The sequence below is a fragment of the Colossoma macropomum genome, unplaced genomic scaffold (genome assembly GCF_904425465.1).
Source record: "Colossoma macropomum unplaced genomic scaffold, Colossoma_macropomum, whole genome shotgun sequence".
Taxonomy (NCBI): Eukaryota; Metazoa; Chordata; class Actinopteri; order Characiformes; family Serrasalmidae; genus Colossoma; species Colossoma macropomum.
Window position 1 is genome coordinate 33152176 of NW_023494789.1, and position 17006 is coordinate 33169181.

Below are 17006 nucleotides of genomic sequence, written 5' to 3' on the forward strand. Positions count from 1 at the left end.
TCATGTTTTTACATCAAAGCAGCAGCTTGATGCAGAAGATGAAGAATCAGTTGCTGCCACTGCTGGCTAACCATTTTGTATTGTTAGAAGTTTGAGAACCCAAATTTTTGACAAGTGGAAGATCATATTTGTTATTTAGCACAAGAAAAAGTACGGGAGGGTGAATCCACGCCGTCAAAGAAGTGAAAACATGAAGAAGCAAAATGAAATCAGGACAGGTGACAGCAAAAAATCTGATGGCCACCGTAGGTCCTACATTACGCTTGAATTGGGAGGGGTGAGGGAAGAGTATTGAGTTGGTTGTAATCTGCAAACTCACCACTATACCACTAAATCTTGTGCACCTTTGATAGACACTGATATCAGTAAAACTGAATTGTCAAAATTATGTTCAAGCATAAAACTTGATTTATAAAACCGGTAGTTCTAGTCCTAAAATCAATGAGCCGCATTCGAAGCCATTGTAAACATTGTAAAAAACTGAATTCTGCATTACTATGGCATGGCACGAAAAAACCCTTCTGCTGTTAATGGAATAATCTCTGACTCTAATGCTGCTCACATGGAATGCCAAGTATATTGATGAGGTAAGAATCAGTTTTTTGTTTAAACTGAGGGGCTTACGACTTATGTTCTTAACTAGAACTAGGCTGGTCAACTAGCTAGCTAACAGGCTAATGATAGCTTACAGCCTGAAAAACTCCATCATTAACATCACAAGCTTGGATTAAAGCACTGGCAACGGCAGTACAGAAATCTAAAAAATGTCACTTGAATGGATTACATGCTTCAAATGTCTGTGTTTCAGTCGGAAGTCGCGTCAAACCCAGGCTGAATCCCAAACGACTCTGTATTGCTTTTATAGTGTGCTAGCTACGAAAGTTTAGAAATTCAAGCTGCTACAGCCAAAAAGTGCATCAAATAGTGCATTTATCGAGTATGGATGTGGCTGAGTCCCAAATGACTATGTCTTAGCTTTATTTTGCACTGTTGGTGTGCAGGATCCAGTATTTAAATTCCTACATAGTGCACTATGTAGGGAGCAGGGAGCCATTTGGGATTCAGCCTCAGCACTAGAAGAGGGGTGCCGCTGGGTTGGTGCTAAATAAGACTCGCGGTGGTAATTTGGTGACCAAGAAGTACTTATAAAGCGAAAGATTTTTCATTAAACAGTGCTATGTTATCATATTTTCATTGTTATACGACAAAAAATTTAAACATTCTCCTCATTCAGTGGTCCATGGTTGCTTGGCAACACTACCGTAAAGGAACTACATTTTTGGCTGAATTTTTGTTTATGTTGATTATTAATAATAATATTAATAATTTTCTGAAACAAATGTAGATTTTCTCATATTTTATGTGCTGCCGTTTTATAAAAGCAATAAGCCACAAGAGGCCCATGTGTTACTGCTATTTTATCACAGGGAAGGGAGTTTTAAGAACACCCTTCCCCATGATAACATCGCAGTAATGCATGGCCTCTTGTGGCTTATAGCTTTAATAGACTTTAGGTATGATGGGAAAAATATTGCAACAGTGCAAAACATACCAATGCATTTTACAAAGGCTTATAGCTTACAAATATTGGAAAACCATTTCAGTGAGCTTTAGACATTGTTTTATTGAATGGGTTGACCATGAAAAACTACATCTTCTGAGATGGTGTAAGACTTTGCAGCATATAGAACAAATATATTAATGTATAAAATATAGAGTAACTCAGTCATCTCCTTTGCATAGACTATGACAGCAAGTGCAGGCAACTTAATTTGTACAGTTAATACATCACAGTGCACTGTAGTGAGTAGCTTGTCTGACATCACTTATACAAATCAGCAAAAAGGCACACCATTAAGAACAATTTTTCCCTATCAGTATAAAGTAAAACATTACACGTGTTATTAACAGGCTACATGCTAGTAAGAACAGTGCTGTCTTATGACTGTTACAACTAGTAGTTACATTGCCTTAGTGATAAAAGCATTTGTTTTGCTTACAGTGTAGCCAGGTTATTGCCTAACCTAGTTTAATCCAAACATTTAGAGTGGAGCTAATGTAAAGACTATGTTGCTAACCTTGTGTGATTCATTTTTCATTCTTGATTGCCTTGGTGAGAGGCCTTATCAGTCACTTTTTGAATTCATTTCCAGTAAATAGCTTCTGCTGAACACTGTAATGATGGCATCGATACAGTGCAGACTGTAAGAAATCAGCCATCTTTGTGTGCTTTGGCTCTGTAACCCTGTGGAATGGATTTAAAAGGAGGAGACCAAAGGAATTAGACATTTAGCCAAAAAACCCAAACTCAGTCAGAGATGAAGTTATGTTAAAATCAACAGCTTGGTAAATGTGTTTGGCTGGGAATGAGCTGCTTGGTTTCAAAAGAGCAAACGACTTACAAATGATATACCAAAATTTTGGATGGCCAAATAATGATTTCAATCACAAAGAGAAACCCATTTTTAACTGTGGGACAGTCCACGCGTGTCTAGTTGTTACTTACAGAGTATGATGAACTCTCTTCAGCTTGTAGATAAAGAGGTTCAAGGACTACTGAAGAAAAATGAACGGAATGACATTCATTCTATTCATTCCATTTCAAATCCAATGTACAAAGTAGAGAGCCAAAACAAAATGATGTCACTTCATAATTATTTCAGATGCGCTTTATATGACTCAAAACTGGCTGTTTCACAACTGTATGTTCTTCCTCATACTGTGCAGTAGTGCACTATCAACATACTCTGTAGTAATAGAAAACAGTAGCAACAAGAACTAGAATTTTCCACTAAAGTATTAATAAGTAGAAGTAATAATATTAATAATTGAACCAATAATAATTGAACTAATAATAACTGAACTCTAGTTGATACTGAATTAGACGTGGAAGTGAAGATTCATGGAGGTCTATGAGATGGAAGAATGATTCTTATTGCATTCCTGTTTTTCAGATTTTTCAATCAAATACAGCATTTCTTATTTCTTATTTATGTCTCTGTCTCTCTTTCACTCACATATGCACTATACATTAGAATCAGACCACAACTGGAGTTGATGGATTTGCATTTAGTAAAAAAAATCTCCCTCTCTTGCTCTTTCTGGAGTCAGGTTACTCTGAAAGTCAGGGCGAGGAGGCTGGTACCTAGCAGGTCTCCCAGCGCAGTCAGGTACGGGATGGAGAAATTATCAGGGTCCAGACCACGGCGCCATATCAGCCGCACCAACACGTCTGCAACGTAGAGCAGTAATAGCACCTGCAGCATGTGGGAAGGGACAGAGAGGGAATGAGAGAGAGAAGGAAAGCTGTGTGCTGTGAAGAAGCGCTACAAGGCTCTAGTTTCGCTCGCATATGGCTCTTATTTGGAGCTGGGTGTAAGCCAGGTTTTAGTAACAGTAACAGCTTTATTACTGCTGCACACCTCACAGCATGCCAAGCTTACCTTGTTTCTCCATTTCAGAAATCACTCATTTTACTTAGTCTTGAGTGAGTGTCTGTATATATATATATAGTATAAGCCATTTCAGAGTTCTTTAAAGGGCCCATATCTTGCATTTTTCTTGTGTTGAATTTCTTTTCCCTGAGCTCCACTTATGACATTTGTGTTTGTTAATGAACATAATTCATTTCTACATGACTACTTTTACAACCTATCTATATCCCTTAGAATAAAACAGACTGTTTTTCTTATTGTGCAATTATTCTGTGTTCTATTGTGCTCTGTTCTGATTGGCTATTCTGTATTGTGCCTCATTCAAAAAAGAAGTCTGGGCTGAAACCCTCCTTATAACTTCAGCATAAGTGGGTGGGGCCAAACTGCTGTGGTCTTGATAGAAGGATATATGTAAATGCATTGGTTTTCATGAAACATGAAAAACAATGTTTTTGCAGCTGGATTGCATGGCGAATGGTATATTTTGAAATGTTTACAAACCACATCAAATGCCTGCCAAAAGAGCAAGGAAAATTGAATTGATATTAAAGGTCATAGGCAGAACTTTTAAACAAATAAATAAATGTGTATCTTGTATTTTTTATATAAACCTTAAACCACTTGTGATTGTATAGGAGAAGGAGAAAACGTTCTCAACTTTAAATGGAAGTTAATGGAATAAGATGGAACAAGAAGTGATTTTAAACCATTTCTGTTGGTCTGTCTAAATTTTAATGCATTGTAAAAGACAGCTGGCAGTTTCTTACACCAAAATAGTAGTGTTTAATGAGCTTACAGAAAAATAACCATTGTTGTTACTTAGTAACTGGTGTTCAGGAGAATGATACAAGTATGGAGATAAAAATAAAATGCTGTCATCAGACATAACAGGGCCATGCAAAAACTTTCTGGGTGGGCAGGGCCTGACTGTGATACCTGAATGTGAATTAAATTTAAGTATAATTATATGTAATTTAAGTAGTGGTAGGAGCAATGGACTCTTATGGGCAGCCTAAAATATAAAATTTCTTGCCCGAGCAAGAAATAACAACACGAGTGGTCCCTTGTATCATTCAGCAGGCCTCTCACACACCTTAGTGTGCCCCTGTATGTGCGTGTGTGTGTGTGTGTGTTTGCTTCTTTGACCCCTGACCTGCAGCAGTGCAGCAAACAGGTAGCAGCAGATGAAAGCAGGGGTCATGGTGGAGTGGCCCCCCTGCAGCCAGTAGACTGTATGGAGGAACAAGAGGTGGCCTGGAATCACCAGCAGCAGCAGAACTCTAGCAGATGTGGAGTTCACTCCTAAACACAAATATAAAGAGATATGATAACAGACATTAGCTACGTTTAAAAAGAAGTCTACAGGGCTCCAAAAGTTGGCTCCATTAACCTTGGCCCTTTGTGATCTGACCTGAGGAGCAGAAGGTCCTGCCGGGGTGAGGACAGTGCTCTTTCATGCTGTGGGGTAAGATTCCAGGCAGGCTAACACAGTGCAGATAGGTAGAGATGCGACTAGCTTGAATCCCAACTAGATTCCCGCCTACACCTGAGACAGAGAGAAATAATGATGTAGCGCCATTTGAAGAAAGTACAGGATATACGAATGATGTATTGTTAGTAATATATAATCACGAGTAATGCTGTAGTCTCTTCTCTGAAAAACACTAATCATATTGCTAATACTGAATGTGTAATATGACATCTCAAGCCGATTAGCATCATTTACTGTATGCTTTAGCCATGTGACGGTGTGTTTTTGTGCAGAGTGAAATCTATGCTAATCTCTGCAGTTCATTTCCCTCTAAAGAAGACTCTGGCTGTAAACACTTTTGACTGTAAGTTATTTAGCAAATGTTGAGATGATGTTCTGGAAGCTTTTGCGAAATGCTGCTACATCTGCAGGGTGGTATTTCTGAAGACATGCTAGAAAACTTCAGGCCAGTGGGAAATGATGATGACCTGAGCTGAGCAGGTGAAGTGTAACGTGAAGTCACTAGAGCGCAAGCGGCCTAATGAGGACATGTCTGAACAGCCTGTTCACATGACCGTATAGATCTACATGCCAAGTCGTTCTTTATCCCTCAGACTCAGCCTATAGCGGATCTGAGGCAAGTGGCAACAAGATTAGCACTGTTTAAGAATGACCTCACTGAACTTAAGGTGTGATGAAGGACAGAAGAGAGGAAGCGAAGGGGAGAGTGTGAAAGAGAAAGAGAGAGAGAGTGTGTGTCAGAGAGGGTAAGCCACAAAAAGTAAAGAAGTAAGCAACTGAGAGATTGAGAGAGTGAGTATGACAGTGAGAGAAAGAGGAAATAATAGTGAACTAAATTGAGAGAGAGAGTCAAAGGCAGAGATTGAAGGAGAGAGTAAGCTAGAAAGAGAGGTAGAATGAGAGAAAGAGAGGTTCAGAGAGTAATCCAGTGGGAGAGTGTCAAAGGTAGAGAATGAGAGGGTCAAAGATATAATAAAAGAGAGAAGAGAGAGAGAGAGAAAATGAAATAGAGTAAGTCAGTGTGAGAGAGAGAGTCAAAAGAAGAGAATTAGAAAGGGAGAAAGAGAGAGAAAAAATGGAAAGAGAGGGTCAAAGACAGAATGAAAGAGAGAGTATACCACAGAGAGAGAGAGAGAGAGAGAGAGAGAGAGAGAGAGCTAAAGACATAAGAGGAGGGTCAAAGAGAGAGAGAGAAAGAAACAGAGAGACAAAGACAGAATAAAAGCGAGTAAGTCAGAGCAAGTGTGTGACAGAAATTGCAAGAGAGAGAAAAAGGGAGGAAGACAGAGAAAGCAGGAGTGACTGAAAGAAAGAAGTCAAAGAGAGCCTGAGCTGCATGAGAAAACTGAGCAAACTGAATAAGAGGAAGGGGAGTGCAGGGAGATTGCATGATGAAAGAAAGAGAAGTGGGCATAGTGGAGAGAAGGAAAGGAGGATTAACAGTGTGCTAATTAGTTACTGAAACACTGGCAGAAATAGAGGCAACAAGTAAACAAAGAACAGCAGACATAGTCATAAACAGAAAAATACTTCAGTTAAAACTCATTTACATTCTCAAAGTCGTACAAAAGCGAAGACGAGGAAGGCAGAATCCAGGAACATTAGGAGAAAAACTTACGCAGAATCTATCTGTGGGTCTTTGTGTCTCTGTTTCCCCCTAAATTTAATACATTCTAAACTGCACTGAGATGTGATCTATGTAGGAGCTCCTTCTAATCTCTTGCTCAGTATTTAAAACTACATCTCTTTAAATCGCTGTTTTAGCTTTGTGACCTGAAATACTAGCTTACTGAAACAAATATAATAAGACGTGCCATTCATTCTGCTCAGCCATGTTTATAAAAATGCAAACAAACTCTATGTGGCAGCACACTGTATTAAATAGAGAAAGAGATTTATGTTAATAATCTCCTAGACTCTCTTGGCTCAGTGCTATTAATCATTGTATATTATCTAATAATTACGCTTTTACTTTTGTGTTTTTCCTATTGAGCAGATTTGGGGAGTGAAACGATTGGGAAATACTTCTGTGGCCCAAGGCTGGTGCACTTACCGTTAATAATGGGTGTGAACACAGTCATGCCTTCAAACTGAGGGTCACTTACAGTCTTATCCAGAATCAGACCTCCGGCACTGTGGACAGACCAGATAACACCTTCCTTACAGTTTTGTGATGGTTGCTAAAAAATAGGTGTCATTTTGGAGATGTAGGAAACAAATTACACTCAAATCTTTATTTAAACTCTGAATGCATTGAAGGAGCAGCTTAATTCATAATGAAACCACATAAAACTGAATTAAATTCCCTTGTTTCATGAATTCCTGTGTACTTGGATGCATTGTAAATGAGGGTTCTCAGGGTATTCCAAATTTCAATAAAAGTTAGTCTGATTTGAACTGTACTTCTTCTTATCTTTCTCTCATCTCTAAAATGACATGATGGTGGTCTATGGACAAACTGCAGTGTTATTGTAACTGGACAGACCAAGCATCGTTCACGAGTCATTACCTGCTGATTAGCATGGCAGCGATCACAGGGTGCCAGCCTGACCTCAGCACCTCTCTGATTGCTGGATTGCGGCGAGTGATGACCAACCAGAGAGGGATAAGCAAGAGGAATGTGGCACATGTCACTGTAGACACATACCACAACTCTATAACAGAACAGGAAACTGACAGTTAAAGACGGTTAAAGAACAGCTCTCCAGTGTACAGACTGTAGGGTTCTGTTATTGGTGGGGAGCTGTGTACAAGCAATTGTGAAAGTTTCTGAAGACCACAGTATGTTGTAATAGAAATGTGGCCTGCAACATATTACTTTCATCCTCTGCTGCCTTCTAGTGGTTAGAGGGCAGAAACACTTCTTTAAGGCTGTTAAAACAATCTAAGAACTGTCATTATAAATCATGTCAGGAAACCTCAGTCTCAGCTGATAACAGTGACCTCAAACTAAAAGTCAAATTGATCCTGAATCAGCACTCCTACTCTGAGATGCAGTGCAAATACAGGCCTGCACTAAATGTCATCTAAATTTCTTAGGAGAGATACACCGATCAGGCATAACATTATGACCACCTCCTTGTTTCTACGCTCATTGTCCATTTTATCAGCTCCACTTACTATATAGGTGCACTTTGTAGTTCTACAATAACAAACTGTTGTCCATCTGTTTCTCTGCATACTTTATTATGTGTTGTGCTGGTACGAGTGGATCAGACACAGCAGTGCTGCTAGAGTTTTTAAACACTGTGTCCACGCACTGTCCACTCTATTAGACACTCCTACTTTGTCAGTCCACCTTGTAGATGTAAAGTCAGAGACGATAGCTCATCTGCTGCTGCACAGTTTGTGTTGGTCATCCTCTAGTCCTTCATCAGTGGTCACAGGACGCTGTTGGCTGGATATGTTTGGTTGGTGGACTATTCTCAGTCCAGCAGTGACACTGAGGTGTTTAAAAACTCCAGCAGCACTGTTGTATCTAATCCACTCAGATCAGCGCAACACACACTAACACACCACCACCACATCAGTGTTACTGCAGGGCTGAGAATGATCCACCACCCAAACAGTACCTGCTCTGTGAAGACCCATGGGGGGTCCTGACCACTGAAGAACAGGGTAAAAGAGGGCTAACAAAGTATGCAGAGAAACAGATGGACTACAGTCTGTAATTGTAGATCTACAAAGTGTTTATTTAGTGTCTATTTAAATTCACACTTTTCCTGTTTACTTTCTATTTAATGTTATTGCTACACCATGGGGTCTGAGAGTAACGCAATTTCAATACTCTGTATGTCCTGTACATATTGTAGTATTGACAATAAAGCTGACTTGACTTGACTTGACTTGACTTGACTATATAGTAAGTGGAGCTGATAAAATGGACAATGAGCGTAGAAACAAGGAGGTGGTCATAATGTTATGCCTGATCAGTGTAGATGTTAAAAGCTGAAATGTTCTAACAGGAGCTTAGTGAGAGCTGACCTTTGAACTGAAAGAAGAAGCGGCCGATCCCTGCCAGCAGTGAGAGGGTGATGAGGTCACCGAGGCTGGCGGCAATTGGTGTGGCCACATTATCAGGGTTGATGCCCACCTTTCGAGATCCAATGATCACTCCCACCACGACCAGCCCTACAAACACAGTGAAGACAAACAGAATCACAATTTAGCTGTTTTTGCTGTTGAGCAGGATACAGGGCTATGTTTCCGGACTTGATGTATTATGCTTGACCAGTTATTGTTAGGTAACGTTGATTTCTGTAATTTTAAAACTGGGAAACGACTGATGAACAAAGAAATTTGCACAATTTTCTCTTTATCCCAACTGTAGCCGGTTAGCCAAAACATGTTTGATGCGTTTGTGTCTATCACTGTAAGAGAATCCATTTTCTATAAAATTAACAACATTCAGACATTTTAATATGACTTCTACTGTGTTGGTTTTGGCCTTGCAATGTATTTGTGCTCATTTTAATAGATAACAGTACAAATGTAGGACAAAACGGTCCATGCCTTTGATCTTTGGTGTTTGTGAACACTTTTAAGAGCACCTTGGAGGGCAAACAAATGCATTCATGACCAAATCAAGCTTTATCTCTCACTTGAAGTCCAGGACATATTATGAATCAACAATACACTGGAAAAGACACTACTGGCAGCAACAAGAAGGATGAGAGACAGCATGAACAACCCATTTAGAAGACTAAAGACCCAAACAGAGGACATTCTGGAGAAACACCATCTATATCAGGGGTCTCCTGGTCCTGGAGAGCTACCTACTGCAAAGCCTAGTTCCAGCCACAATTTGCCCCACCTGCTCCAGCTAGTTAACCTCTTCCCAAGTCTCTGATTGGCTGGATCAGATGTATTGGCGTTAAGTAAGGGGTGGGGCAGTTTATTGGATACAGGTTGGAGCTAAACCCTGCAGGAAGGTAGCTCCCCAGGACCAGGGCTGAAGACCACTCATCTGTATGTTGACCTGGCAGAGAGATACAGTGTCAGAAATCACATAAGCAAGTCTACTTGAGATTAATTGACCACTAGATGCTGTGTGTGATGATACAGTCATGCAGCTGATTGAGAGAATATAAGTTTCCATTACTTGTTAGCTACATTAGCAGTGTAGCTCCAGTGCAAAACTAATGAAACAAACTTCAGAAACTAAGCGTCTTTGCTGATTTATTACATTTGGGGTAGGGAGAAAATGCGTAAATTCAATTTTGTGAAATTTGATTCCCTAAATCTTTGTTCCACAAAGGAAAAAGCTTGCACTAAGGTCTTACAAAAGAAAATATAAAGCATGCTATAAACTGACCCAAAGTAAGAGCAGCGGTAAAGGCTGTGGTCACTCCACTGGCCAACAGTACAGCAGATTGCTGAAGGTCCACTCTGTTCTTACTGATTGCACCCAACACTCCTGCAGCCAGTGTGGCTAGAAAGCCCACCACCATGGCCTGCACCTGCCACAGAGCGACATAGAGAATGGTTGTCACAGAGTTGGTGTCAGAAGTTGGAATTTCTGGGACTGACCTTGGATCTTTGCATATTGTCACTGTCCAAAAAAAAAACAAACAAAAAAAAACACAAGTGTCTCCAAAATGGCAACTTTACAGAAGAAGGCAAAAATGTTCTTTACTTTTAATTTAAGTTAATGTAAAGAGATTTTATTTCAGTCATTTTTGGAGCATTTCTATTGGTCCATTAATCATGAAACACAATGTAAAGAACAGCTGCTGTGTTCAAATGATACAGACAGTTAAAATTGGACAAAAAAAGAGATGCTTGTTTTTCTACACAGTGATGATTTGTGAGTGCGCAGAAAGAGAGAATGACCTGGATTAGGGCCAAATTGCTGGACACAATTAGTATCCGCTTCTTGGGGTTGTCTAACTGGCCTGTGTTGGCCTGGAAGAAGAGACAAAAGTGAAACAAGGAGGACTTAATTCTTGTCTAAATTGAACACTGAATATTGTCGCTGTTGTCACGAAACGTTGCATCTCAGAAATGGTAACTTTATAGGAGAAAAAAACATCCTTAGGTTTTAATGTATGTTAATGTAACAACAACATTCCAGTTTCGGACCATTCCTATTGGTCCATTCATCACAAAATGTTCAGATAATGTAAAGAGTAGCATTTTCAAATGACGTACAATTTTTAAATGTTGCAAAGAGTTACAGGGTTTTGATACATCACTGACAATTATTAAAGATTTTTATTTTGTTGGGATTCAATCAAGAGGTACAATGACAGCATTAGTTATTGCAACATTCTGCTTGACTTCCAACTCTGGTAGTAACAGTACTTTTATCTACTAGTTTTTAGTAGATAAAACTAATTTTTCAGATTATGCAAAATAATGTTCTTCTCGCAACAACAGTGATAATTTCCTGATGTACTTTGTGTGTGTGTGTGTGTATGTGTGCTCACTGCTGTGGAGAGTCTGGACGCAAGAGTCATCTCCAGATTTCCCTTCAAGCCCACTAGAGCAGGAACCAAGATAAACACTTCAGAGATTTCCTTAAACATTTCCCAGTGCTGAAACACATGCAATATGGACACCAAATGACTGAATACAGGCGTGATACGCAGCACTGTTCAGTGAACAATCACTACATATAGTAATATATGAAAATATAGCTATAAATAGCAATATTGAGATGCAGGTCTCACTTCCTCACACACACGATGCGTACTTGCACTGTTTCCATGATCATTCCTGTAGCCACCATACTGAGTCCTGCCAAAACGTGCGGCAGCAGCACCTGAACAGTGATTTGCACAGAAGACTCTGGAAGGTAGCCATCGGTCGAGCGCGTCAGCTTGCAGGTGAAGCCTCTCAGTTTCTGTCCGACATATCTAAACTCCAGCTCAAGGTGTGTAAAAACCATCGTCCATTCCTAGGGTCAGTTTTGTGGGCATCCTCCTGAGACTGACCTAGAGTCGGTTCTTGAAGCCAAGCAATACATTGATCACAGCAACTTTTGTCCCTCATTTCAGTCCCTGCATTATGCGGTAACATTCTAGAAGAGTAAACGATAGAAGACTATGATGTCATGATGGGAATAAAACCCCACAAAGGACTGTGATGTCACACTGGGAGAGTGGAGAACTGTGCTTCTATGGGAAGCAATGTTTGATTGATATTCAGAGCAGCTTCTGGAAATGTAGCAGTCATTCTGCTGACAATCTTTCAAATGTCCTTGCTTCAGACAGATGAAAGCAGTTAAACAAGGTCTTAAAGGAGAACGACTCTGCTGAAGATAATGTAGAGGATTCAGAAGGTGCTGCACCTGTTGATTCCTTGCTTTTCTCTTTTTTCTGCTCCTGCTCTGCCAGTTTCTTTTGTCGGTGTCATTTTGTTTTGAGAACAGATTTGGTCTTGATCTGTAGAGGTCACTCTTTTATCTGGTCATACATGCTCACACACGTCCACACATACTCTCACACAAATATAGGGGGTTATTCCTTCGAAAATGATGCCCTCGCCCCTAACAAAAACTGGAAAAAAAAGATGCACTGAATCATTCCCAAATCAACCTAACAACACTTATCACCCCCCTCCCACCCATCTCACACACATGCACACACTCTCTTACACTTCACTCTTTAGCAGCCCTGCTACAGATGGACTCCTGTGGAAGCCACAGCGTTGTCTGGGTCTGAAAAAGGTTCTGGTGCGCTGCGAGAGGGACACCCAGAAGGCGGCCAGCTTCTTCTCTGTCGAGTGTGTCCTCCGCTGATCTGCGGTCACACTCTGCAGCAGGTCCCCCCTCATCATCTCGCAGCACGCACTCAGACTCAGATCAGTGAAGCAGGTGCAGGCAGCTGGCAATCCAGCAGAGTTTAAAGCGTCTGAAATCAGGTTTCCCCTCAAGCAAATTGTGCATCCAGTTGATCTCTCGTGTGTTGTTCCCGACTGAGAACCTTCAGACCGTTGCTGTTTTATCTCAGAGATTTTAAGAGTGTCCTGAAGTGACGCAGGTAGGAGAGAGCCGGGTGGTCCTTTAGATGTCTGCTCTCTCTCTCTCTCTCTCTCTCTCTCTCTCTCTCTCTTTGTCTCTCTGTCTCTCTCTCTCTCTCGGTGACTCACTGTGTGGGAGGGATGAGCTGACTACCTCTTTTCTGTTCTCTCTTACAGCACCTCCTTTTTTAATCAGCATGACGTCCTTCACTGTTTTTTCCCTGAAGACAGGTGTCCAGTGACATGCGCACACACACGTGGGCATCCTCCCAAAGTGATAGAATCATCTTTATCCTTTTCTGCCCTTCAATCAGTAGTGCTTTCTCAACATTTCATAGACATTCCTTTGTTACAGAGGGGGCTGTAATCATTCTCTCTTAACTCCAGAGGACAGCTGTAGGGCAGTGGAGACAGTGGACAGTGACTCAGCAAAAATATGACCCTGAATAATGACGTAGGACTTATCATGTCTTCTCCTCCTCTGCAGGTATGATAATTGTGTGAGTGTCAGGACGCACTGCTTGTTCTGAACACACTGATTCTGATCAGTTCATTTGTACATCAAGCCTGTATCTTAACTCTTTAAACTCTAGGCCTTTAATTCAGTTATATTGCTATATAAACTGCTATACGCTATTCTGAAACTACTATGAAACTAATATATCAACTCTGTAATTATGGGAGTGAAGATCTGGACCTGGATCCTTGGAGTTTAATGGGTTAAAACATAAACCCAGGGCGGTATGAGTTGATGTAACATGCAGTGTGTCCGAATGCTCTCTCTGTCATTGTGAGGACCTTCTTACGCAATAAGACCACTGCACCAAAACCATCTGTTACGACCTGGATGCTGACGTGAGTCACAGACACCACGTACCCAGACTAGATAAAGCTTCCTGTCATTTGGATTTGTTACCATTCAACTCTCAGCTTTGCATAATGCTACCTGGGTTTGGAATTACATATTAATAATTTTAATGTTATTTACAGTCATAACTAATATATATTTAAACATTTGAAAATGTTTTCATATTTTAATATGTTGAATATCTATTTACTATGATTTTTTGTTGTTATAAATGCTGAAATTGATCAGCACATATAAAATATGGGGCAATCTGAATATTTATTTTATTAAAACTTAAATTGTCAATGCTATAGTCCTCTGCCTGTTTTCTCAGTCATCTTAGAATCATCTGCAGCTCTGTTCATCACTCTGAGACACAAAATTCCTTGCTTATAGTTGACACCTGCTTTCAAAACACTCATTACCTCCTACAAACACTATTCGTTGCCTTATGGCAACACTGTAGTACTGGGTGAATACAAGTGACGGTAAACTGTAACACTACAACATATAGCCCAATATGGAAATGGCTGATCAGTGTTTAACAGTACAATCAATTCAGTAAAGTCTTAATCAGTCCTTGCTATCTTTAAAGATACCCTCATACCTGGATTACAACTCAGAAGGATCACAATTTCTCATCTGGATAGATGTCAGTTTTCATTAATCAGATTAATCCATAAGTGGATTATCTGAAAAATTTAACTTTCTCCACCCAAATCCGCAAATCACTTGCAAGTCAACTGGTCTTGTCTTTTACACAAAGACGCAGCCATTCTCACTGAACTTTTGATTTGTGTCTCAGATTTTGTGTGGTCTCAGCACCTCAGACATATTGAGTTTGCAAAAATATAATGGTGTATTAGTGGTTGCCAATTTTTACTACATCAATTCACTTCAGAAATCTTCAGATCTTTCACATGGCAACTGATGTTAAAGGGGAATTCTACCAATTATTCAAAATTTTCTGGATAATTCATTGGTTGATATATGAAGTCATTCAGAGGGGTTTGATGTGAAATTGTTCATTTGAAGAGAAACTTGCCGACTCATATTTCTGTACAGTGGTGGTGATAGGAACCAGGAGTCCTGATGTCCACAATGCAAATATAGCCAATTTACTAACCAAAAACCCCAGTGAATGTACGCTTTTCTGAGGGGTTTAAGCAGTTTTGTAACGTTTAACGATTTTGTAATGTTGATGGTAAAATAACGGTCAATCTGAAAAGAAAAAATGTTTTATTTGGGGACTATTTTGTCTTAGAACACCCCTCATGTATCCCTCCACCATGAATGGATCAAACTAAATGTATTAAAAGACCTTTTAGATCCGAACCCGAAAACTAATTTAAAACAATGTTTCGGATACCAGACAGTGCATTCATAACCACTGAATGTAATATCTTTCTTTCTGTGATGTTTTTAGAGGCGCTAAACTCCTCAGACGTCTGGTTCCTATCACCACCACTGTGAACAGTTCTGACTCTGCAAGTTTCTCCGAAAGAAAGCATTTCACACCAAACTGCTCTGAGTGACTTTATTGACATGTTAATCATTTAATAATTTAATTAACAGAAGTGTTGAAAAATCAGTGGAGTTCCTCTTCAATTTCTTTAGTTAGAAATGAGAGCTATGTCTTCCATCTGATTGAACAACCTTACAAGTGATATTTATTATTTTTATTAGAAAAAATTTAGCTTATTACTTTAGATCTGTTTTACCTACAGATATGGATACTAACGAGTTCCATTTACTCAGTTACATTCAACTACATTTGATGAATTTATATTTTCAAGTACTTTCAAATTACATCTTTGACTTAATTTCATTTTGTTATGTTGGTTCAGCTTGTGTGCTGCTTTGTGACTGGTCACATTTCTTACTTTGGAGGTTTATCATTCTACTGTAGAGAAAAAGATAACAATACTTTTACTTGAGCACAGGTTTAGGCTACTCTTCCCTGCTCTGTTTATTTATTATTGAGCTAGAATGTCTGAGGCCTAGGGCTTTTGATAGCAGCTGAAGCTAAACAATAAAAGCAGAACTGTCTCTTTATAGGTTCTTAAGTGACAGAGTCACAGATGCTCAGCTGCACATACATGCTGGTCTGCATTATCCACACATAATATAAAATTGTATCTTGTGGAATCCATTGTTTTTTATAGCTTCAAGCACCATAAACCTTATAAGCACTTTCACATGTTTCATAAGTAAGATCTAGGATGACAATTTTGAAAGCACAGCTAAATGGATCCTATTCATCAAAAGATTATCCAAGCGTTGTAACAAATTATGCAGATCTGACTTATTATGACGCCTTGAGGTTGGCGCGTTAGTATTCAGAGAGCCGCTCTGCTGCCTTACTGAGTTTAAATTGGGGGATTAATAAAAAGGTCGAGATAAGAATGCAGTGCACGTCATGTGGCGTCACAGAACAGCTCTCATTTTATATTCTTTTACAAAGTGATTTCATCAGTACAGCACTGACTGTCAAAGGATGGATGTCAGATCATTTTATGATCTCCCCTTATCAGTAGTATAACTTTTTAAATATAAGCAATTTGCCAAGTATTAACTGTCTATTAGATGCATACAATTATCGGGGAAAGTCAGTGGGCCTAAATTTAACAGCAGTTTGACAGAATGAGTCACATGGTTACATTGCATGTCAGGGTGACCATGACACCTACTGAGCAGTCCCTAAAAAACATCAGCATACTTCCTTACACGTGTCCATTTGGCCTGTACACAAGGAAAGAAAAATCAAGCACTCAAACAAATTAACGAAAACAAATGAACGCTCAGAACTAACCTGCACTTCATCTAACACCATTCCAGCGATGACCATTCCCAGTCCAGCGAGCAGAAAAGGAATGACCACCTGCTGAAGAATGACTGAGGAAGACTCTGCAGTTAACACAGCCATCTTCAGACACAAGTATCTGATTCCATCTCAAGCATTTCACGAAGCCTCAATGCATTCAAACTTCCCTTGTCCTGAGGTCAGTGGGATACTGCTCTTGCAGGAATGCAGGAATCGAATAGTATAGAATCCTATGCAGAGCTTTATTATAGTCTATTTAGATATTCTATGAAGAAAAGTGATCTTCCAGGGTTCAGTAATCCATTAACAGTTACCTACGACTCCAGAACACAATGCCTATCTGCAGTCTAAGAGAAACCTGAATGCTATGTCCTTCATCCACTGGACAGCACCTCCTGGGAGGGCTTAGCTGGACCCTGAACTTTGCCATACTCATTTGCCATTTAT

At 39.7% G+C, this 17006-nt stretch overlaps 1 protein-coding gene across 2 annotated transcripts; it reads right to left on the bottom strand.

Moving 5' to 3' along the window:
- Nucleotides 1-2144: 2144 nt before the first annotated feature.
- Nucleotides 2145-16598, bottom strand: LOC118808392 (solute carrier family 41 member 1-like). 2 transcript variants are annotated; one of them, XM_036571026.1, is made up of 10 exons: nt 16548-16598; nt 11355-11462; nt 10759-10830; nt 10241-10385; nt 8911-9057; nt 7436-7580; nt 6980-7059; nt 4846-4980; nt 4588-4736; nt 2145-3257 (listed from the first exon to the last, which is right to left on the bottom strand). In XM_036571026.1, exons 1-10 carry the CDS (start codon nt 16581-16583, stop codon nt 3108-3110), a joined length of 1167 nt encoding a protein of 388 aa, XP_036426919.1. In that variant the 5' UTR covers nt 16584-16598; the 3' UTR covers nt 2145-3107. The 2 variants fall into 2 exon arrangements, with proteins under 2 accessions (XP_036426919.1, XP_036426918.1); XM_036571025.1 differs by lacking the exon at nt 16548-16598 and adding an exon at nt 11621-11821.
- Between the last annotated feature and the right edge of the window lie 408 nt (nt 16599-17006).